Genomic DNA, 20,920 nt, shown 5'->3' on the forward strand with positions numbered 1-20,920 from the left:
TTAGTTTTTTATTTTTTATTTTATTATGGTTGAGACCAAAACATTTTATCATCCAGTTTTAGAAGAAAGAGAGAGAAAAGGAAAAAATGGTATATCATGAAAATGGAAATTATTTCGAAGTTTTTATTTATTTATCATGCCATACATTGATTTATTACAACAAGCAAAGTTGGAAATGTCCAAGCTTCCCCAAGAGGTCAGTCCAGAAGCATGTGATTATGAAAAAAGGAGACATTTAATCCAAGCTCCAAATATGTTATTGCAAAAATACAACCTGCTACATGCTATAAACCAGCAACACACACGCAGTCCCACCGAAACATCGCACGACTAGACTGGACACACACATTTGACCTAAACCATGCTAATGTCAATACACGCTGGCATTGTTTGTAGTTCTAAAACCAAGTTCCATTACCAGCTGTAACCTCTGGATTAATAACGGAGGATATTCTCATCTATTTATGGAGCTGATATCCTCCAGCGGACAGCACAAAGCAGCACCCAGTAATTGTGTTGACATTTAAGAGCCACGCTGCAAAATAAATTCATTATCAAATCATTTTTGAGCCTATTGTGAGATCTCATTTTGTGAAAAAAATAAATAAATACAAAACATGAATCCTGAACTGGCAACATTTCTGAACACATTTTAAAGGGGGAAACTGTTACGGTTCTGCTGGTTTTCTCCTATAAGCCTGTGTTTATTAGGCTAAATTTTACACATTTTCTTGAATGAATAATGTAAGAAGCTCCCAGCATGGATTTGCTTTGGTCCATCGCAGAAAAGGCTGATATATGAAGGCTGGAATAAAATCCTTCACTTATTATGACACAGACATCTATGGATAGGTCCCAGATCACAGGCTGCTATTGGAAGTGGTGGACAGCTCCAGATTTGTCTTTTTCTTCAAACCACGGAGACTCATCTCAATACAGAAAATGAGCTCAAGGCTGTTTGAAGGTCAAATGTGTTTTTCTAGGCTTTGAAAGCGTGCAGGACCATCTCTACAGTTGTGAAAATTCAATGGACATCTAGAAATGTTTGCTAGCTGCTGAACCAGATCAGGTTTCTGCTGATGTTCAAACAGGTTTGACTCTTGTTGCTGTTTCACTTACTGCATCTTCAAAGGCAGCAGTATCTGACCCTATTCAATCAAAAACATCAAAACATGTCGCTTGTTTGATAAGCTTAAACTCTGATCCACGACTCAGACAGAATCTCCTTAGAGGGGCAGTGCTATGTGAAAGCTTTCCATCATGTTTTGACGTTATTCCTTCATCCTGGAAACGTTGCATTTATTCTGTGCTGCATGTTTGAGAAATCCTTCAATCTCCATAGCAACCGTTCCTCCGCTAACACTTCCCCACTCTGCTCCTTCAGACTAGACAGAAGCAATTAGCAAACACTGCATCTGCTGAGCTCATCACTCGCTGTGACGACTTCCTGAGTTTCTGAAAGAGCAGGAGTTTTTAAAGAGACAAAGGCCCAATTTCAAGATGTTATTGGTTGTGGTCAATCATTAAATGCTAAAGCTATCATCTGCTATCACAAACGAAAGGGTGAGTTTTTTTACAATTTTTAGGGGATTTGGATTAAAGTCTAAAATACACAAATTCATAAAGAGTTTTTCTAAAAAACAATTTGTGAATAATCATGGATTTGAAATGTTTCCCAATCTCATTCAAATCTTTTCTCCCTGCTGTGACCTCAGTGTGCAGTGCTCTCTCGTCCTGTGAGCTCAGTGCAGACATAGTAGACCTTCAGGGAAGACGGAAAGTCGCACGTTGCTTTCTACGGTAATCTATCTAGATACGATGTAAAAAAATGTATTACTTGGTAGTAAAAACCAAATGACATGGAGGAAACTACATCTGCGTTCTCACTGCGCTCCTTCAGCAGTTGTGGTCAGACAGGCAGGCGGATGCCAAAACCTTCATGCTGGGAACACTGAGCAGCCATGACGGATGAATACCTGCGAGCCACAATCAAAGTGCTCTTTCATCATCTCAAATTCAATTTGGGGGATGGAGGGATGGACACCTTCTACCACGCTTCCACTCCTCCCCCCACACACACTCCCAGAAAACACACCGATCACCCTGTGGAGCTCCAGTCTGTCATGTCGCCGCCGTCATTGGGATGCTAATGAGGGAGCGCAACTTGTAGGATTTGTTCGGCGGAGACTCGGATGTCACTTCATGGAGGCCTGCTTCTGTGTTCATATTTGCTGTGAGTCAATTAGTGGATGTGACAGTCGAAAGGATTAGCAACAGGTGTTGGTGCTGATATGCAAAGTAAATGTTCCTTCAAAGGGAAAGAGGATTCTGGGTTTTCTGATTGACTCGAGTTCCTTTAGTTTGGCCAGTCAGCTTCCTCTCCGTTTCCTTCCTGTTCTCCTCTAGATGTTGTTTCCACTTCCTTTCCTTTCAGTTTCATTTCCACGCTCTCCTCTCTTGTCCACTGTTCGTCACACTGTGCGTTGCGTCCTCTCGTCCTCAGGGAGTGGTGGCCGCCGAGACGTCCAGAGGGGGTCAGCTCCTCGAGGAGCCAAAGACGTTGCCTTTCAGAGCGAACACCTTCAGCCTCCAGGTGTCGATCCAGGACATCCCCCAGTTCCTGTGGAGCATCAAACCCTTTACCACATGTCAGGTAACCCACTGCCGAGGCGTCCGTGTCACTCCGGAGGCAAACGGCTCGTCTGCACGTTGTTTTCACTCATGAGTCAAACAGTTTGAGCAGCTCTCACTTTTCCATCAGTGAAGTCGGGAGATTCCAGTGAACTCTAAGCTGTGAGCCGTTCTCTGGGCCCTGCAGCACAGTAACACGCTCCGGTCCCTCCATGCTCACAGTCCTGTCCTCCAGGGCCGGCATCCTGCAACCTTCACATGGGTCTCTTGTCCTATAACCTAGAATTAAGTGTCTAAACTGCCTCACCAGTGTGGAGACACGCTCTATAGTGCCCTGATAATGATCTGGTATTGGAGCCAGGTGTGGTGAGGCACAGAGAGACTCTGACCGAACCTTCAGGACTCTAGGTTGAGAGAGCTGGACTACGTTACGTCCACTACATAAATCCTACGTATGCAGTTTGTTCTATTGCTTCTTCCACTGTGTGGTGCTGTTCCGTTGGTTTCAACATTTTGATATTATTAGGGATGAAACGATTAATCAGATGAAACGCAATGAATCCATCGTTTAAACAAAAAAGGGAAGGAGAATTGGTAATTAATTGATTCGTTTGTTTAGGATTTTATTCGCATATGTTTTTGTATTCTCTGCCAATTTTCTAAGTGTTTTTAGTCGTTAGTTTTTACCAAACTTATTCCAATTGTTTGTCATATCTGCTGGCCTTGTTTCATAATTGGGTACTGTATTATGTTTATGTGGTGTAAAGCACTTTGAACTGCCTTGTTGATAAAATGTTCTGTGCTAAACTCCCTGACAGCTCATACACACATCCTGTATGAAGAAACGTAATATCCTCCATCCACCCTGTATCTTAGAAATGGAACAAGCCCAAAAGAATCACATTGAAACTCTGAGTGTTTTTGGTCACAAAGCTTGTTTTGGACCTGAACTCAGCAACTCACACAGCCGCAGCTTTAGCTCGTCAACAAAGAGCGCGCAGCATTCTGACCTGTTTCAGTCTTCCTGGTTTGCGTCTCTAATGTCAGACTCGTCATCTTTCCCTCCTGCAGAGAGCGTGACCATAAGACGTGATTACCTGTGTTCGGTTTGCCTGCAGGAGCATTAAGATGCAAACCAAGGCAGAAGGAACACGGTCTGTTGAATGCTTTGTTGTGTTTTTTGTTGCAGCTCAGACACTCTCCCTCTACTCCCCTCCAACTCCTCGCTGCATGTTTCTGTTGCTTTAAGATCTGAAGGCAGAGTGAAACACCCGCCACCTTATTTACGGACGCCCGGGAAACATGGGGCGCGCCGAGCAAGCCGCTTTACGTGGAGCAGGTGCAAAATAACGGCCGTCGTAGATCAAGTCAGCTTTTTAGTGTCAGGCAGCGTCCCAGGTTTCCACGCCTGCAGCCTTTTTCCTGATCTGCTGCTGCATTATCAGCTGCAGAGCTGCAGCAGGCTGCATGGTTCCCGGTGCTCACAAAGGTCGTCGAGCTGTGGCTGAGATCAACATGTTCGACATGGTTTTTTTTTATTCATCCTTCCGAGTCTGGTTAGCCATGATGCAACAAGAAACAACGCTGTGTATTGGTGGAGTTTCATGTGATCGATCAGCACATAATAATGAAAAGAAGGGAAAGTGATACATGGTGAGCTGCGAGACTCCTGGTGTCAGTTTCTACAAGCTTCCTACGAACAGAGTTCTGACATTAGAGCTGAGCAACGCGACGTACAAAAGAAAATCTCAGATCTTTTTCAGCTGATTTTCACTTCTTTTATTAATTGTCTTTTATTATATTTGGACAAGAAACAAATCCCATTGTGACTGCAAAAGATTTGACTCTGACTCTTTTCTCTTTTTTCTTTTTTTCATTTTCTATCATTTTAAATCATGGAGTTTAACTGGAATTTCTATTTGATGACACCACCGCACTGCCAGATTGTAGACATTTGAAAATAAGTGAATAAAATGAGTGCAAAAACACTCATCTTATTAAAATGTACAGTTTCTGTGCTCTCCTGCCACACAATTACAACTATTTTGCATTTGAACACTAAAAACACATCAAACTAGAAACATCAGACAGTCTAAATTTAAAAAATATGCCCAAAATCCAATTTTTCAAGTCTGACATGTTCCAGTTAAAAATGTTTTTGGAATATGAACTGGATATCCAGGACTGCTGGAACCTTCTCTGCCTGAAGCTCTCTGTTTTTCCAATTCCTGAAAACCACGTCCTGTGCGTCTCTTCAGTCACTTCCTGACCACAGGACGTCAAGTGCTGGGCAGGCGGAGACTTCAGAGCCGGAATTTCACCTGAAGCAAACCCCCGGTGTTTCTTTTGGAGCTGATAATGTTCCCTCCGCTTTTGTTTCTGGTCAGGAATTCTCCTTCCCTCAAGTGTGGTGCAGCAACCAGCAGCCCCTGCACTGTGCCTTCCAGCTGGAGAGATACAGCCCCGCCGCCGCCCAGCTCTCCTGCAAAATCAGCGTGCGACAGGTCAAAGGTCACGAGCAGATCCTGCAGGTCTACACGGCCGTGGCCGAGGTGAGGCAGCGCAGCTTCCCCGCTCTACCTTTGTGTAACCTTCCAGGAGAATGAGGTGGTGGAGGTGAGAGAAGGGGGCAGCTCTCCTGAGCATGCTCTGTGTGTATTAATAGACGCGCCCGCCTTCCTCTCTCTGCAGATTTATGTCGAGCCTCCGCTGTTCTCCCCCCGTACACACAGGGTAACTGTGTGTTTTGTAACCTTTATTTGCCCAGGGAGACGTGTGTTCCTGCAAATAGCCTTCTGTGCATTCACACACGCGCACACACCGCCGTCAGCAGCTGAGCAGCTCCAGTGGAGCGGCGAGGAGCTGCGCCTCCTCACTCAAGAGCACCTTGACGACGGTCGGGCTGTCGCGGCTCCCTCCAGGCCGCACGCCGCCGTAATAAAGCGCAAACCCCTGCACAGGAGAAATGTTATTTACAATTACTGTTTACACTGCGATTTAATTCCTCCCTGGTGATCAGCCCAGCTCCGTAAAAGCGGCGGTTTACAGGCGCCGCGTCGAGCCTTCCCGCTTCTGATTCACCTCGGCCTGCCTCCGAGAACCTTCACCCCGTTACAGCGAGAGAGAAAGAAACACAAACGGACGTGTGTTTTTGTCCACCGCTCTTATGTAAATATTAGAAAGTTTGGTGCATGAAGATCAACAGCTGGAGGGAATAATTATCCAGTCAGGTCCAATTAAAGCCAACTGGAAGCAGAGGACGCCTTGAGTATGCATAATTAATAGAGCTCCAGTCATGAAAACATGGTGACTGGCTTTTAGTCCCCCGATGTGAGGAATGCAGCGCAGTTTACCCACAAGAACTGCTCAACATGTCAGTATCTCCCACTACCAGCATTTTGGTAACCAGGTCGAACCGCTTCAACCATAACAAATAGAAAAGAGTCAGCATGTTGTGACAGAACCAGGGCCAATGTAGATAGAAGAAAGAAACACAGAAATATTGAGATTAATCTCAGAAAAGTCAAAATACTTTTACTTTTTGCACTTTACTTTTTTTTCTAGAAAATTTCTGCATTTTCTCTTCTGTGCACCAAAGCCCCAATATGCCGAACTACTACAGATAAAAAGAATGACTTCACCGCTCAGAAAAATGTCTGCTACTTTTGTTTTACCATAAAACGATGTAAAAAAGAAAAAAAAAAGTGTACGTGTCGAATGCATACGCACACCTTTTGGTCAGCAATCAAAAAGTGTGCTGATCGCTATAACTAGCGATCAGAGAGCACAACTCCAATTTTTTAATAAATGATCAATTAGAAACAAGTAATCAAATGAAATTTATCCAAATTCAATTTGCATAAATTAATGAACTTAATTCAGTAATAAATTAGCTTAATTTATTAACTTAATAAACTTAATTTGTTAAATTGTTAAGAAGACCAAAGAGAAATTAATGTAAGTCTCGATCAGCTATTTGTGACTATTAGACTATTTTTAAGTTGGAGCTGTGTTTTCTTTTTTTCAGCTTAAACTGACAGACCAAAAATGTATTTTCCGATAAAAATGATAATAAAGCAGGCTATACAGTAGCTGTACAGCAATTCTTCAGCATATCACACAAATATAAAACAGACCAAACAGGAAGACAGGAAAAGTTGGAAGACCAAATGGTTTCTGTCACTGTAACACGGCTGTCAGCAGTATAAGCACAGCAGCTTCATGCATATCAGGGGTTTTATTTTTTCTGCTCACTTGATGTTTTAAAACATCATTAATTTGCAACTTTTTTCTCCCCTTAAGAATGTTCTGTTGAATATTTAGACTTTTTAAATCACTTCTCCAAGGCCAAGTCTGTCGGGGAAACACTGAACCCAACATCTGAATGTCTAAAAAAATAACATTTGTATTAATTCCTCTTTATTTGTAGCTCATTATCTAGTCGAAGCAGCCCAGCGTTCTCCACTCTATCCAGTCATTTGCCCACTGATGGTGATGAGCTGCAATGTTACAGTCTGACAGAAGCCAGGTTCCCATGCCACCAGCCTTCCGGCCACCAAAAAATAAAAAATAAAAGGAAAGACAACAATGTTATAAAGTGTAACATAACTTTTATTGACACTTGGTGAGGGCCAAGGTTCCAAATATGTTTCAAATCTCGTTTCTGAGCCTGAGCAGCGAGCGTGTCCTGGCTCTGGGAGGGAAACTGTCCGTTCGCTCAACTTCCAGCAGCTGATTGACGCTCTGCCGTCGCCAGAGAGGCACAAACGTCTCTGACAGCGTCGCCTTCCAGCCGCCGCCGGCCTGGCTGGAGCGGCTGCTTGCTGCAGCGCTCCGACCACAACGCCTCCTGCGCCTGTCAGCATCTCCGGCGGCGCACGTCAACACGTCCCGGGTCCGTCACATCTCCGTCCACATTAATCCCACCGCAGGCCGAGTCAGGAGGACAATCCAACAAAGCAGCAACAAAGAAACAGGACTAACACAGGAGCCGCCTGGCTTCCAGCCACTTCCAGCTCATGATTTATACATTTCACAGCAAGAAGACGTTGGGCTTTCTCGTGGAAAAGAAGAAGTCAAACTGATTTCTCGAGTTGCTGGCAAGTCAGCAATGCAGTTGTTGTTCTAGTTGGAGAGTTTCCTCCTCCTCCTCGTCTTTCTTTTTCTTCTTCCCCCTGGAGGTTTTGTTTAAGAAGAAAACAAAATGGTACCATCTGTTTGTCTCTAGTGACCCTGTTTCTGCAAACTAGATGTTCCTGCTAAATGTTTCACAGCCATGAAGTTCTGCTTTACTTTCAACCACCGAGAGAAAACCATTCATCTAGAAATTCACTTCCTTTACAGAGTTTTTATTTTATTATTTTTTTATCCACGCTGTTCATTTTAGGATTTTAATGATTTATTTCAACTGGTATTGTTTTTAAAGTGAAACATTTAAATAACATCCCCCTCACAAGAATTTTAGAAACAAATTGGCTCTATAAATGCTGGAAAAGTTCAGGTTAACAGGTGACCCCCGGTCAGGGGTCTCAGCTGTCCCCGATAGGCTCCCCTCAAAAACTGAATCTCTATTTAAGAGTTCAGACATGAAATCCACTTTAATATACATCAACGCACAGAGCGGAGCTGCCACAGTGGATGACGTCTTCAGTCTTCTGCTGTGTTAAGTAGCGTTGCACCCAGGAAGCTCAGCTTTCCCAGCTGCATTTTCTCTTGAATATTTTAGAAAAATCCTTGAATAGGCAAATTTTCCATGAATAATTTGTAGTAAAGTTGAAAAGAGAAATCTGCAAATTGGGAAATCCTGAATACTGAACCCTGAAAAACTGAGGACCCACTGCACTGAATGAAAGAGAATGGAGCGCTTAAAAGAAACATAAATTGGACTATATTTGTCACATTTAGTTGAATTAAGTTTGCCAAACTGACTTTATTTACATATGTTTAAAGTGGTATGTAAAATCAACTTTTTGAGTTTTATGTCATGTTATAATGTTATTCACTTGTCAAAAACATACCCACAGTGTTGCCCTTATTCTTTTATTCTTCTTCTTTTTTTATGTTGGATCACCTGTTTTTGTTTTTCAGAAAAATCTGTTGTATTTCCTGATTCAATAAAATATGTAGAAAATTTTCAGCATTGTATATGGACTATTTCAATCATGATTCACTCACATTTTTCTGATTCATCTCTTACTAAGACCTGCTGTCCCCACAGCTCTCTGTGAGCTTCAGCATTGTGTGGACATTAATAAAGCAGGTCAACAACTCCTGGTCAACCTGGGTTGACCAAATTGTAAAAAAAATCGGTGTGTGGCGAAAAACACAGATTAAACAAATGTGTTGTGACTTTCTGATCTGAACTGTAATGTTTGGAAAATGATCAAAATGGCGAAACAAATCCCTCCAGAATTACATAGATAAATGGGATTTGTGGAAAATGTAATCTTACACTGATTTTCTACTTCAGTCTCCTATTTGCAAGTTTACACAAGACTTTAAAAGTTACACAATTAAATTTGTGTGAAAATTATTGAGATGTGCCAGAGTTTCAGACACCCCAGTAAAGGGTACTTGGTTTCCCCATCTTGGTTCTGTTGGGTCATTGCTTTAAAACATGCTGTCTGAATGATCTCAGCCCTGCTGTTCCTCTATGAAATGCTTACAGCAGCTGCTGCCATTCATATCTGACAGTTGTCTTTTTCTTGTATGTGCTGTCCGCCAGGGTGAGAAAGAGCCGGTTCCGTTTTTTATGCAGACAGACTGCACGGTCACATCCCAAACGGGGCCCAAGGCCTTCAAAATCCCGCTGTCCATCCGCCAAAGGATCTGCGCCACCTTTGACACTGCCAACGCCAAGGGCAAGGACTGGCAACTCTTAGCCCAGAAACTCCACCTGGACCGGTGAGTTCTACACCACACCGTAACGTACCGTGTTGGGGAATCGGTTGGGCAAATCAGAGCAGGTACACAGCGTGCCGAGAACAGGTGGTTCAACCTGTTCACACTCGATTGGCTTATCGCAAACCTCTCGGTGTTTTATGGAGATTTTAGTTGATAGGCCAACAAAGGTAGCACACAGCAGATGGTAAAGAATATACTTCAAGACATTGTACAAATAAAAAGATAAGTGTGTCGTCTATTTATGCTAATTCCCCCTGAGAGAGTACTTTGCAGACAGCATGATTGATTGGTTTGCTCATCAGCCTCATGGTCCACATAGGAATGGCGATGTAGAGGGTGATTTGGGTTAGCTTTAGCCTTCCTTTCAGCTGGGGGAGCTCTATCAGACTTATCCCCATCATTTTAATACACAGCCATACTTATGCTCACGAGTATAGATTCATATGTAGATATAGAAAATGTCACTTCTGGCCCGACCTTAGATGACTTTCCAGAAAACCCGACTCCTTATGGCTTTCTTTCAGTACTAACACAGTCATCTCTTTTGTTTTCTGGTAATTGCTCTGTCACAATGATGAGGAGAACTTGAGGTAACTGCTTGTCTTTGCTTGTTCCTGTGGCACCAATGTCTTCAGTGCCCACAGGCTCTGAAGATCCCCCTCAAAGCTCGCCTCTGCAGCTTGACCAGCTTTGAATTGAGTCCAAAGTGACCAACAGTTGTGCCCCCCTCTCATGTCGGCTCTAGGAATGTGGCTGGGCAGCTGCAGTGGCACACTGCCCCCTGGTGGACTCGGGGAAAACCAATACAATGAGGCATTGCACCGTATTGGCATGGCAACCGGCTCTCTGTTCTTCCTAAGCAAGTCAAACTTTAGTCGATTTCAGATCCTCGTGACTCGGGCTGGTAATTTATTCCTAATTATGTTCTTATTTTCTGTAAAGGTCACAGCCTTTTGTCGTGGAGTCTGTGAAAACAGATGGTTGTATTTATGGCTTAAAGAAAGATAAAAACTAGTTCTAAAGTCAAGCAAAGCAGCATTTAAGGATCCATAGGGATATTTTCTAGTTTTAGATTCTTGCCTAAAGTACTTAAAGTGGTGAAAGTTATCTGGGTGTGCAGTTTTATCTTATTTCTGAAATGAAATTTTCCCCTTCGTGTGCAGTTACTGTTGTAAATCTGCTCTCTATCAGGCTCTGCCACCTGAAACCAGAGAATCAGCAGAGGGAAGTCCTGCTCAGAAGTTTATTTTCTGTCATTGTCCATCTGAACTGATCTTCTGCGAGGTCAAATAATTTCTTTCCTTTGTTTATCTTGGAATTCTTAAACATCAGAAGAAAAATTTAATCCCTGTCGGCTTAGGGATCTCGCTGAAATACGTTCTAAAAGTTTCTAACTGGAACTTCCTTTAGGAAACAGAGTTGTTTTTTTTTTAATAATTCAATTTATTAATTGAATTATAATAATTCAAATTATTATTCTGATTTTAATTTACACCAGAAAGTTGGTAGGTTTTATGGAGGGAGACGACTCAGCGCATTGATTTGGTTGAATTCAGTCATAAAAGTTTCAAAATATTCCAAAGCTCATATTTTCTGTTAACTTTAATTGTGGCATATTCTGAATCGTCATGGTTACCGCCGTCTCATCCGTGGGAAAAGACAATCAAAGTAATATTGTTGGGTTTTTAATAAGCCTGTGGATCAAGTAGTTTGTTTTTTTTAACTATTTGCTGCTGTGTTTTAATCTGTCTCACCTCAGAAGCAACAAACTCACTTTGAAGCTTGTTATTGTAACTCTTTTCTACATATAGAGATGTGTTAAAACTGTTACTATGTTGTGACAGTGACAAATTTTCACAGACAATCTGTGAAAAAAAATCCAGCTCATCAACCTTCTCCCAGTGCTATCTAGAAACAGCCAATCAGAGCCAGGAGGCGGGTCTTAACGCTGTCAATCTTGCCCATTTCCTCGCCAATCTTGCCCATTTCCTCGCCACTCCCCCCTTTGTTCTCTGCTATGCTAGTTAGCATAGCCACCAATGACAGAGGATACATGGTTTTCAAGTGGTTGATTGACAGCGGTAAGCCCCTCCTCCTGTCTCTTATTGGTCGTTTTAGTCGGAGCGGTGGACTTTTTCAGATGACAGTAGCAGCTCAGAGAGCTGTCTCATGTTATGCTGTCATGATATGATGACAGCTTAATTAATTTTTTTTTCAAAATGTTGCTTGAACTTTAACATAACTGAGCGACAAAGCATGATCAGTGGGTGTAATTTAATAAGTCTTCATGTTACGTCATGTAAAGAGTGAAATCCTCATCCCTCCGCCATGTTGTGCTCCTCCACAGTAACCTGGGCTACTTCGCCAAGCATCGCAGTCCCTCCGCTGTCATCCTGAGCCTGTGGGAAGCTCGTCACCAGGACTCTGCCGACCTTGACTCTTTGGCCAGCGCCTTGGAGGAAATTGGCAAAATCCACTCCAGAAGCTCCCCAAAAGACCCGGACGAAGCGGAGCCTGACCTCAATCACATAGAAGCGGGCGGCCTTTATGGCACAGCCAATCCTGTGGCGGTTCCGGAGGGCGAGGACTGCGCTCCTGAATACACGGGCTGAGAGAAAAGGTCGGCCGGCTCTAACTGGCAGAGCAGCGCGCGTGTGCGTGGGTCGCACGACCGCTGACGGACGTGGCGCTGCCCCTGCGGCGCGTCGGGAGGTTGTCTGTGAGCGGACAGTGGCAGCGGTCAGCGGGCCGAGGTGAACCAGCTCCTGCTGTGGATCTGCCCTTGAGTTTTAACGGATCTGTGGACTGACTGTAAATCTTTATCGGCCTTTCCTCAGTTATTTGTTTGGTTTGGTTTTTTTCCAGCTCTTTGCTTTAAGTTTGTCTGTTGAGCTTTTATTACTTTTGACTTTTGCTCAAAATATAAGGGACACTTTATTTCTTTTAGTTTTTATTTTCAAACACACCCTCTCCTTTTTATCTCCACAATGACGTTTCGTAGGTCCATCCTTTTATTGTTTTTTTTTAAGCAGAATATTACTAACATTGTTGTGAAAGTGAACTTTAAAAGCCAGATATTCAAAAGTGATTCATTTTCATATTCGTAAAAAAAACTGTAAAACGTCTGAAAACCCTACGTTTGATTTATCATTTCCACCAAAACAGCAATGTCAGTATTTAAGCTGGAGACGGATGAAAACAATAGAAAGACCTGTGATAATGTGTATGAAGAGGTTTGTTCACTGGGCTGTTACAGTTTGGGAGGAAACTGGAGATCATCATTTCCTGTCTGGGGCATCTTATCACCTAATTACCACCATGCGCTCCCACAGTGAACCTCATATCAGGCACTGACATGTTTCGACCAAACCACCCAGAAAACACACACACACACACACTTTGTGACTTGAGAGGCCGTGTGTGAATACTGTGTGACAGTGGAATTCATTACTCACAAATGCATTAAAGTCACAACAGCTTTAAGGTTTCAGAAACTAAAGAGGTTTTTAGTTTTTCGTTTAAAAATGGCTCTAATGTATAAAAACACCAAATCCAGATGACAGAAAGAAGGATGCATTTGACTGATTCCTGGTGCACAATTAACAGTGGAACTCATGGGGATCTGTAACGTGTACTGACAAATTGGCAACATGCCCATCTACACAATTCTGCTCAATTCTCATCACCCTTAACTGCTACATCTGGGTTTTCTCCCATTCAATTTGATTTCTCTGGCAGAATTTTTCTTTGACTAGCACTAGAAATTTGATAAATGACATCATTGTTCACGACTTCGCCTTCTGTTTGCTGATTGACCCTGTAGTTTTGACAATGGCAGTTGAGGAAGTCAACGAAACCATTCAGTCCGTGTTAGCCACGCCTCTAAATATTTAATTAGAATTAACAGCCATCTGGTTCTTCCCAGCTCTCCTCACAGCAGAGGATGGTTGTTTATGGCGCAGGTAGTTTCTGGTGCAAACGTTAGCAATCAGGTGAAATTTACAACTTCAGCAGAGCTGCATGCCTCCAGCAAGCGATTGTTTCACAATAGCCGAGATTCCAGACACTCTGTACAAAGTAAAGCGTAGAGGCTGGTGTTTATTAGAAGTTATTGAGTTCCTTACTTCTTGTTATTTTGCATAAGGTTGAAGGTCCAACAGCTAATGCAACTTATTGCCTTGTTTTATTTAAAAGAGAGAAACATTTCTGTTCAGTTTAAAGTAGATGAAGATTTCAAAGTAATCCCCATTTTTTTGTGAATCCACCATGTTTTGATCCACAGTTTTCCTTTCTGTACCTGCAGTTATGATGTTTTGTCTAAGAAAGTTGAAAGAAACCTAACCTTTGAAGTTTCTTTCTTTATGTTGTTGTACCAAACATTATGCTTAAGCCCCCAAAACTCAGCAGTTTCCCAGTGTCAGCCGTGCTCATGTAGATCTAGTCTTATTTTGATATTTTTTATGCTACCGTTGTATTCTCCTGCTGACCAGCAGAATCATTTCACTACTTGCTTTCTTTTTTCAAATGAAGGTAAGCTTTGTTCTAATGTCAACAGTGAATGTTGTGAAGCCACTACCCAAAACTTCACTTCTCCTACAGATGGGCTAGTTGTGACTATAATTTCCATATATATATATATATATATATATATATAATGGGTGATAGTTTGAAGCCGATAGGAACATTTGGATTTGTCCAACGATCCACAGCCAGATTAAATGTGAGCTGATCCAGCAGTTTCACCAGAATCTCGCCTCACACCTGTGTGACATCAGCAGGTTTTTGCTGAACCTTTTATAGTTCAACTAAAATGATACTTTGAATTTTTCAAGAGGTCCTATGAAGTTGTTCTCAGTAACAATTCTCTTAACTGGGGGTTTCATCCATGGGGTTGGATTATCTCCCCCATGTTGGTTGTAAAATCAAACTACAAAATTTCATATCAACGGCATATTAGGTGGGGTCACCCTTTCATAGGAAAAAAACCTGTGGTAGGTTCATCAATTTTTTTCAGCTAACATTCATGTTGTGACGCTAAGCTTAAGCTAGCTAGAGACTACCAACTGGTAGTCATTACTCCACCAGGAAAAGGCCGGGGAAAGCACAGCCACAGCCCATCTTCTAAGGCATTCCACTATCAACAGCCTGCTGAAAAACACTTTTGCCGTACTTGAAGTGTATCGATACACCCAGCGGCATCAACCAACACAGCTTTAGCGTAGCATAGTGGCAACTTATCATCATCCACCAGTGACAGCTTGGTTTTTATCCACATCATCCTCTTCGGTTGTAGTTCGAAACTAAAAAGAAAAATACAAATCAGTCAAGCTAGCGTTAGCATTTTGTTTTTGTTTATTACTCTGTTTAAATTGTATAAGTCATGACAAAAATGAACTGAATGAAACAGCAAGAGTTATTTTGACTTATTACAAATTTCAATAAAAAATCAGAAAACAAACCACAATAGAAATCAAAGACGGAAGAAACACATTTTCTTTGGACTTTCATTTACATGACAATGAATGAGGCGTCTCCATTTTTCCCCTCAGCTAAGATCAGTTATTGATTACAAACTTTTAACCGATTTTTTTTTTTTTTTTTTTCTTCACTCACATCAACATGTCCTGTGGCTATTGCTGTTGTTTTATTGCTTATTTTTCCAGTGAAAACGGCTCATGTGTGTTATGGAAATGTACCTGAGCTTCTCACCAGGTGTTGCTTTGAACACATCGAATTATTTCTGACCTGCTACTGTACATTTGAGTGGTTGTCCTGCTGTGCTGGTGAAATCTCTCCAGTTTTCCCGAATCATCTCTATGCATTTTAAACAGATTATAGAACTCCTGTATAATTTAAGTGAAAAGTGTGTCGTTGGTGTTTTCTTTCCTTCCCTTCAATCAACTGTGACTGATTTTTGTTATTCCTGCGGGATTAAAAGAGAGTTTCTGTAGGAGCCAAGCTGCTGTTGCATCGAGCGTCCATGCCTCCATGTCTCCTGTCACACTGTGCATCCCCCCCACCGGCCTGGACGTGTCCCTGTGACGTCTGCTGTGTCTCATTATAACCTGAAGGTGATGCACACATCCTCACTGTGTCTAACCCTGTGGTGTCGGATATAATCCTGTTTCATGGGAGGAAAAATTCACTGTCGTGTCAGCGGAGTTGGTTGGCCCCATGCTCTTCGTTGCTACACGCATGGCCTTCGGCTTCATATCACTATTCTTGTGCCTTGTTTACCTACTGTAAATGGTGAATGTTGTAAAGTACAGGTGATGGGAAGAACAACAACAACAACAACAAAAAGAGAACTAATAATCACGCTGGCATACATTTAAAGGTATTAGTTGAAAAAGTATTTAATATTATAACATTGAATAGGCTGCAGAGCTTTTCTAGTGCTGAACATCTATGTTTGGTAACGCCAGGGCAGCTTTGTGGTACACTGTATCTATAATTCCGGACATTTTGGATGTTTTCTGTACAGTAGAATTTGCAAATGTATATGCAGCCTTTTGGAAATAAATGTACAGCTGAAAGATCATCTTGTCTCTCGTGTAATTTGGGGTCATTTTCCTGTCGTGTCACTCGCACGGTGTGAAATGATATCCACATCTCAGAATTCAAAGTGTGGGAAAACAAACGCCTGCGACTGGAAGCAACCGCTGATTCTTCGATGTTAATGTTGGGTTTTTGGAGCATTGGGTTTGACGTGTACAAAACAATTACGTGGTGTGGCGATATCGTCACCATTTTTTGCCTATTTTGTTTCAGAAAAGAAAGTGTAGCTAAAATTTTAGATCTAGCAAGCAAATACAGACTTCAGCAGCAACGAACACAATGTTTCTGCTTCCGACTGTAGCACAGTTTCTGTGTGCAAAAGGAAAAGTTGCTGTTATACACACATTGAACACTAAGAAGTTAATTGCTGTGTTGCCCTTGTCAATGACCTTTAGAAGGATTTTGATACCACTGTTTGTGACATTCTGTAACAAAAAGGTTGTGAAATTGGCCGGACTGTGCTCTCAGTTGGTTTATTGATTTTCCATTAAATTGAAAGCAGTGTATTAAATGCAATGAATCTCTTTGGGATGTGGTTTGTGGTGTACCACAAGGGTCAGTTTTGGGACTCACACTTTTTACTACTTTAATATATAAGATTTATTAAAGCTGCCATGGTTCTCAAGCCATAAGAGGTAAAGTATCAAAGACAAAAAAAAGTCATGTATTTTTGTGTTTAATTAAAATTGGTCCACATGTCTGGACCAATACATATATTTCAGAATAAAACAATAACATCCCATGTTAAATGTGAAGCACATACAGGCATTCAATTTTGAATATTTATTGTAGTCTCAGAAAGAGATGGCCTATAAACAACAAGTACAAAAGTTAAGCAAAAGTGACAAGTCGACAAGAACTTTTCTTTTTGTTGGCTTTTGTTTGTTTTGTTTGGTCTATCCGGTTATTGTTGGTATGGAAACGCTTTGACGTACTAAAGGCTCACAGACTTTCAGAAGTGAGTCATCACATTGGAGTGTATCAATACGCTCAGCTGAGTCAATTTCAGCATACCATTTTTTTTACCCTTAGCAAAAAATGCTAAGGGCTACCTTGGCATTTTTCTTTTACATTTTACAGTCTGAGTAAGAAGTAGGTAATGTTGAAAGACAACTGGTGCCACGCCTGTTTATCAGTCTCATAGAGTTGCCTATTATGAAATATCAAGACTGTGTTAATTCTCTATTCTGTTCTGTCAAATCAGTATTTCTGATAGAAGAATCCTGGCTTGTTTGATGTTTTCACCAGCATTTAAATATGGTACAAACGGAAGAGGAAGAAAATATTCAAGCTAATTAGCCGTACTCAAAAAATGCAAGAAGTAAGAGCAAAATACGAAAAGGAAGCCAACTCATGACAGAAAGAATTCATGTCAACATGACCGTTGGGGTGAGAATCACACAGGCGTGAAGACGCTGGTGTGGAATGTACACACCACATTCCACACCACACCAGCGAATGTGTGGAATTAATTTGCCGGTACGAAATCATGGAGACTGTAAAGCCTTCATGACTTTGGAGATGAGAGCTTTCATTTTATAAATTTAAAAAAAAAAGAAACAGCTCCTGTATGTTTTATTGTGTTACCAACTGCACTGAAGTTGTTTTTATGTTGGATATTGGATATCCAACGCCTGGCGGAACAAGCGGCGTTCAGCTCAAGGTTGATCCGATTTATGATTGCTAATTCTGGCCAGCTGTTCTCTACCGGCCCCTCAAGCGCTCGGAGGTTCACTCAGCGACCGTCAATTTCCGAACCAAACACTCCTATAAATAAATGCCTTGCCTTCTGACCAACTGACACAAAAAATTGGTGATTCATGCTATTACATGAGACACACTATCCTCCATTAAAATTCAATATTTTAAATAATTTTATGTTTTCACACACGTGTGTGTGAAATTAGATTAGTGTATCTCTGCAATCTTTGTCTTGTGTGTGTGTGTGAGAAAAATTGTATGCTTGTGACATTTTAATAGTGTATATGTACAATTTTTGTATTTTGTGTGTGTGTGTCTGAGTCTTTAATCATGTGTGTGAGACAACACATAGTTTTGTCCCAAGGAACACTTCAAAGCCTCACTTAGTAAGCTCCATAGGGAAGGAAAACATGTCTATGAATTATTCATGACAGGTTTTCTTAAGGAAAGAGAATGAGTCATAAACAGCTGGCACCTACGCTGTACCAACTTTGATACTTTCCTTCAAAAGTCCCTTTTGACAAGGGGCCTCCAGTGAAGCGTTGCTCATGGAGAGCGTTCGGTCGCAGGCACAGAGCCGGTTTAATTAGCAGCTCCAGTTGTAGATTTACTTGACATGCTTCAAAGACATTCGAAGGAGCGGTGGTGATTTCAGCTAACTCAACACCGAGTGTAGCAAAACATGCAGTCGGGTTGTAAAATAAAGTCACCCCGGCAGATGAGGGATCAGAAGAAATGAAGGACGTGGGCAGAAAAGAGGCCAAAACTATTCATACTTGATGGATTTAGATTAGAATTTTTTTTCATTCAACCAAGAAGTTTGTTTCCGATTGGAAATCCGTCCGTCTGTCTGTCCATCCGCCCGTCCTTCTTTCATTCCTTCCTTTCTGCCTTTATGTACTTCTTTTTTGGGGGCTCAGTCTTCAATGAGGCAGTCATGGGATCAGGTCCCATCCCACTGACCTTTGACCCCTCTCACTGCCCACTTTTCTGTCAAATAAAGACAGCTAAGGTCAAAAAACAAAAAAAAGAAAGTGGATGCAGAAAAATGCGCCAAACTTGATGTGTTTTCCTTCAAAATGTTCAGAGCCTGAAACAGAAGGAGACTTCTCCTAGACGTTAGACTTATCGTAGTCAACGGCTGCGGTTTCACGGTCTCATCACTTAATAACTTTCACCGTCTTGATAAGGAACATGCTGCTGTTCCTCAGGTCCAGTTGGAAAGCGGGAGGAAGAGCAGGGCCACAAGTAAGTTTTTCAGGAGCATAAGACTATTCTTATTCTACTTTTTGTTTGAATTAATATTTAATTCGAAGGCTATAAGAAGCTTCTGGACAAAGAAGAAGTTTGATTTTAAGCACATAAAATTCTGGGGGACAGAAACCGCATCCTCACCCCTTCTTCTCTGTAGATCTTCCCCTGAGGCAGCCTACTTTGGCAATAAAACTGCAGATCATTGTATTCAAGACAAACACAATGTGCTTAGTGTGTAAGAAAAAAATAAATTAATTAAATAAAAATAAAAAAGGGTAATGTGAGTTTCAAATTCAGCTGAGAGTTCAGCTTAAAGGATGACAGTGAGTTCTTATCTTTGTCAATCTAAAGTTCTCTTGTTGCTTTATTACTCCTAAGAATTTCACAAATTACATTTAATTACATTGATTGATTTTTGGACATTATTAAATGTCAGATATGGTTATTTATTTAATGTACATGATGTTCAAGCTGTGCCGGTAAAACATCTCAAACCACTAAGGCAAAAAGTGCCTTTTGTTCCAAATGAGCTCCTGACCCAGACTGCCTGTGCATGCCTCTGTATGTATATAATTTTTCTTGATTGATTGATAACTCATAGATGAATTAGTGTGAATTAATGTGTCCCTAAAGAAAACTCTCCTCTCAGTTCCTAAGAAAAAAAACACACATTTTCTCCCTATCGTCGGTGGCGATCTCGCTGCAGCCCAACAGAAGAACTCCGCAATGTAAATTCAAAAATTCATGTCTTATCTTGGAAAAAGTAGCTTGGAGGTTTGGTTTCGGCCCCTTCGTCGGCCTTATCATCAAAAAGCACACGTTCAGAGAGAGTTGCAGGGGTAAACAGAGCAGAAATTCACAGCAGCGGCAAATTCTGAGTGATGGGGCGAATGAAAACAGACCAGAAGAGGACGTAGAGGAGGAGACATGCAGGAGGACTGCATGCTGTCCGTTACATGTGCCCAGAACCCCATGAACCCAAGAGTTCCTCATCTATGAGAGCAATCTTTGAGACCGCAGCATGACCTCAACCACTCAGAACTGTCTCACCATTTTGGCCAGAGCCGAGGTTGCCATGATTGGCAGACAGGAACGATTTTATTTCAGCCCTCACCAACATGCTCTTGTCACCACAACCCATTACTTCCTGACACTCTGCATATCCACGCTCTGCAGACAACCGCTTAATAGATAATGGGAAACCTGCAAACACAAGCTCTGCTAAACTCTACTGACTGTTAAATAAAACTGTAAAGGACGCGTGACGTCTTTTTTTATCACTCTGTAGCAAACGAATCTTCATGAATGATGAGTAGGAAACATTTTTCAGCAATTTGTTGTTAAACTTTCTCAAAGACAATTCCTTGACCTCAGACACCAGACGATTTGGAAATCCTTCCATAAGTTTCTCAGTAACTGCGTTTCATTGACCATATTATTGCACAGTTTGACATTTCACAAATAAACTTGCTTAATGGAATTTGAACTTGAATTTAATTATTTTAAATTCTAGTTCTATAAAACTCTCTAGATGTAGTCTCTCAAGATTACATTTAGATGATGTAATCTTGAATGAACCAACCTGGTTTTCTTTCTGGAACTTTACATAATTTTGATTAAGTCACACAAAGAAGCAATTGTTTGAGGCTTTAACTTACAATGAATCTGCAAACATGAATCCGGTTTATTCAGACGTTGTGACTCAATCGATCAAAAGCTCATAAAGCTCTTTACATCATTATATGGTGTTTGTTTAACGGCCTAGTAATCTCAGTAATCTTTTAAATATGACCAGATCATGAATTGTTGTTGAATAAACTGTGATGGAAGAGGTGAGGCTAAAAACTATTCCTGGATCAAAGACATCGATATG

At 41.4% G+C, this 20,920-nt stretch overlaps 1 protein-coding gene across 2 annotated transcripts in view; it reads left to right on the forward strand.

Annotated features, from left to right (window-relative positions):
• Positions 1-16,075, forward strand: part of unc5db (unc-5 netrin receptor Db) — a 195,607-nt gene extending 179,532 nt beyond the window's left edge. For both annotated transcript variants that reach the window (XM_055020556.1, XM_055020557.1), the window contains 4 exons: positions 2,504-2,653; positions 5,019-5,183; positions 9,356-9,534; positions 11,882-16,075. In XM_055020556.1, the coding sequence (XP_054876531.1) occupies positions 2,504-2,653; positions 5,019-5,183; positions 9,356-9,534; positions 11,882-12,146 (759 nt within the window). In that variant the 3' untranslated portion in view covers positions 12,147-16,075. The remainder of the gene's footprint in view (positions 1-2,503; positions 2,654-5,018; positions 5,184-9,355; positions 9,535-11,881) is intronic.
• The last annotated feature ends 4,845 nt before the right edge of the window (positions 16,076-20,920 follow it).

This window comes from Poeciliopsis prolifica, unplaced genomic scaffold (genome assembly GCF_027474105.1).
Source record: "Poeciliopsis prolifica strain line A6 unplaced genomic scaffold, Auburn_PproV2 SCAFFOLD068, whole genome shotgun sequence".
Classification (NCBI taxonomy): Eukaryota; Metazoa; Chordata; class Actinopteri; order Cyprinodontiformes; family Poeciliidae; genus Poeciliopsis; species Poeciliopsis prolifica.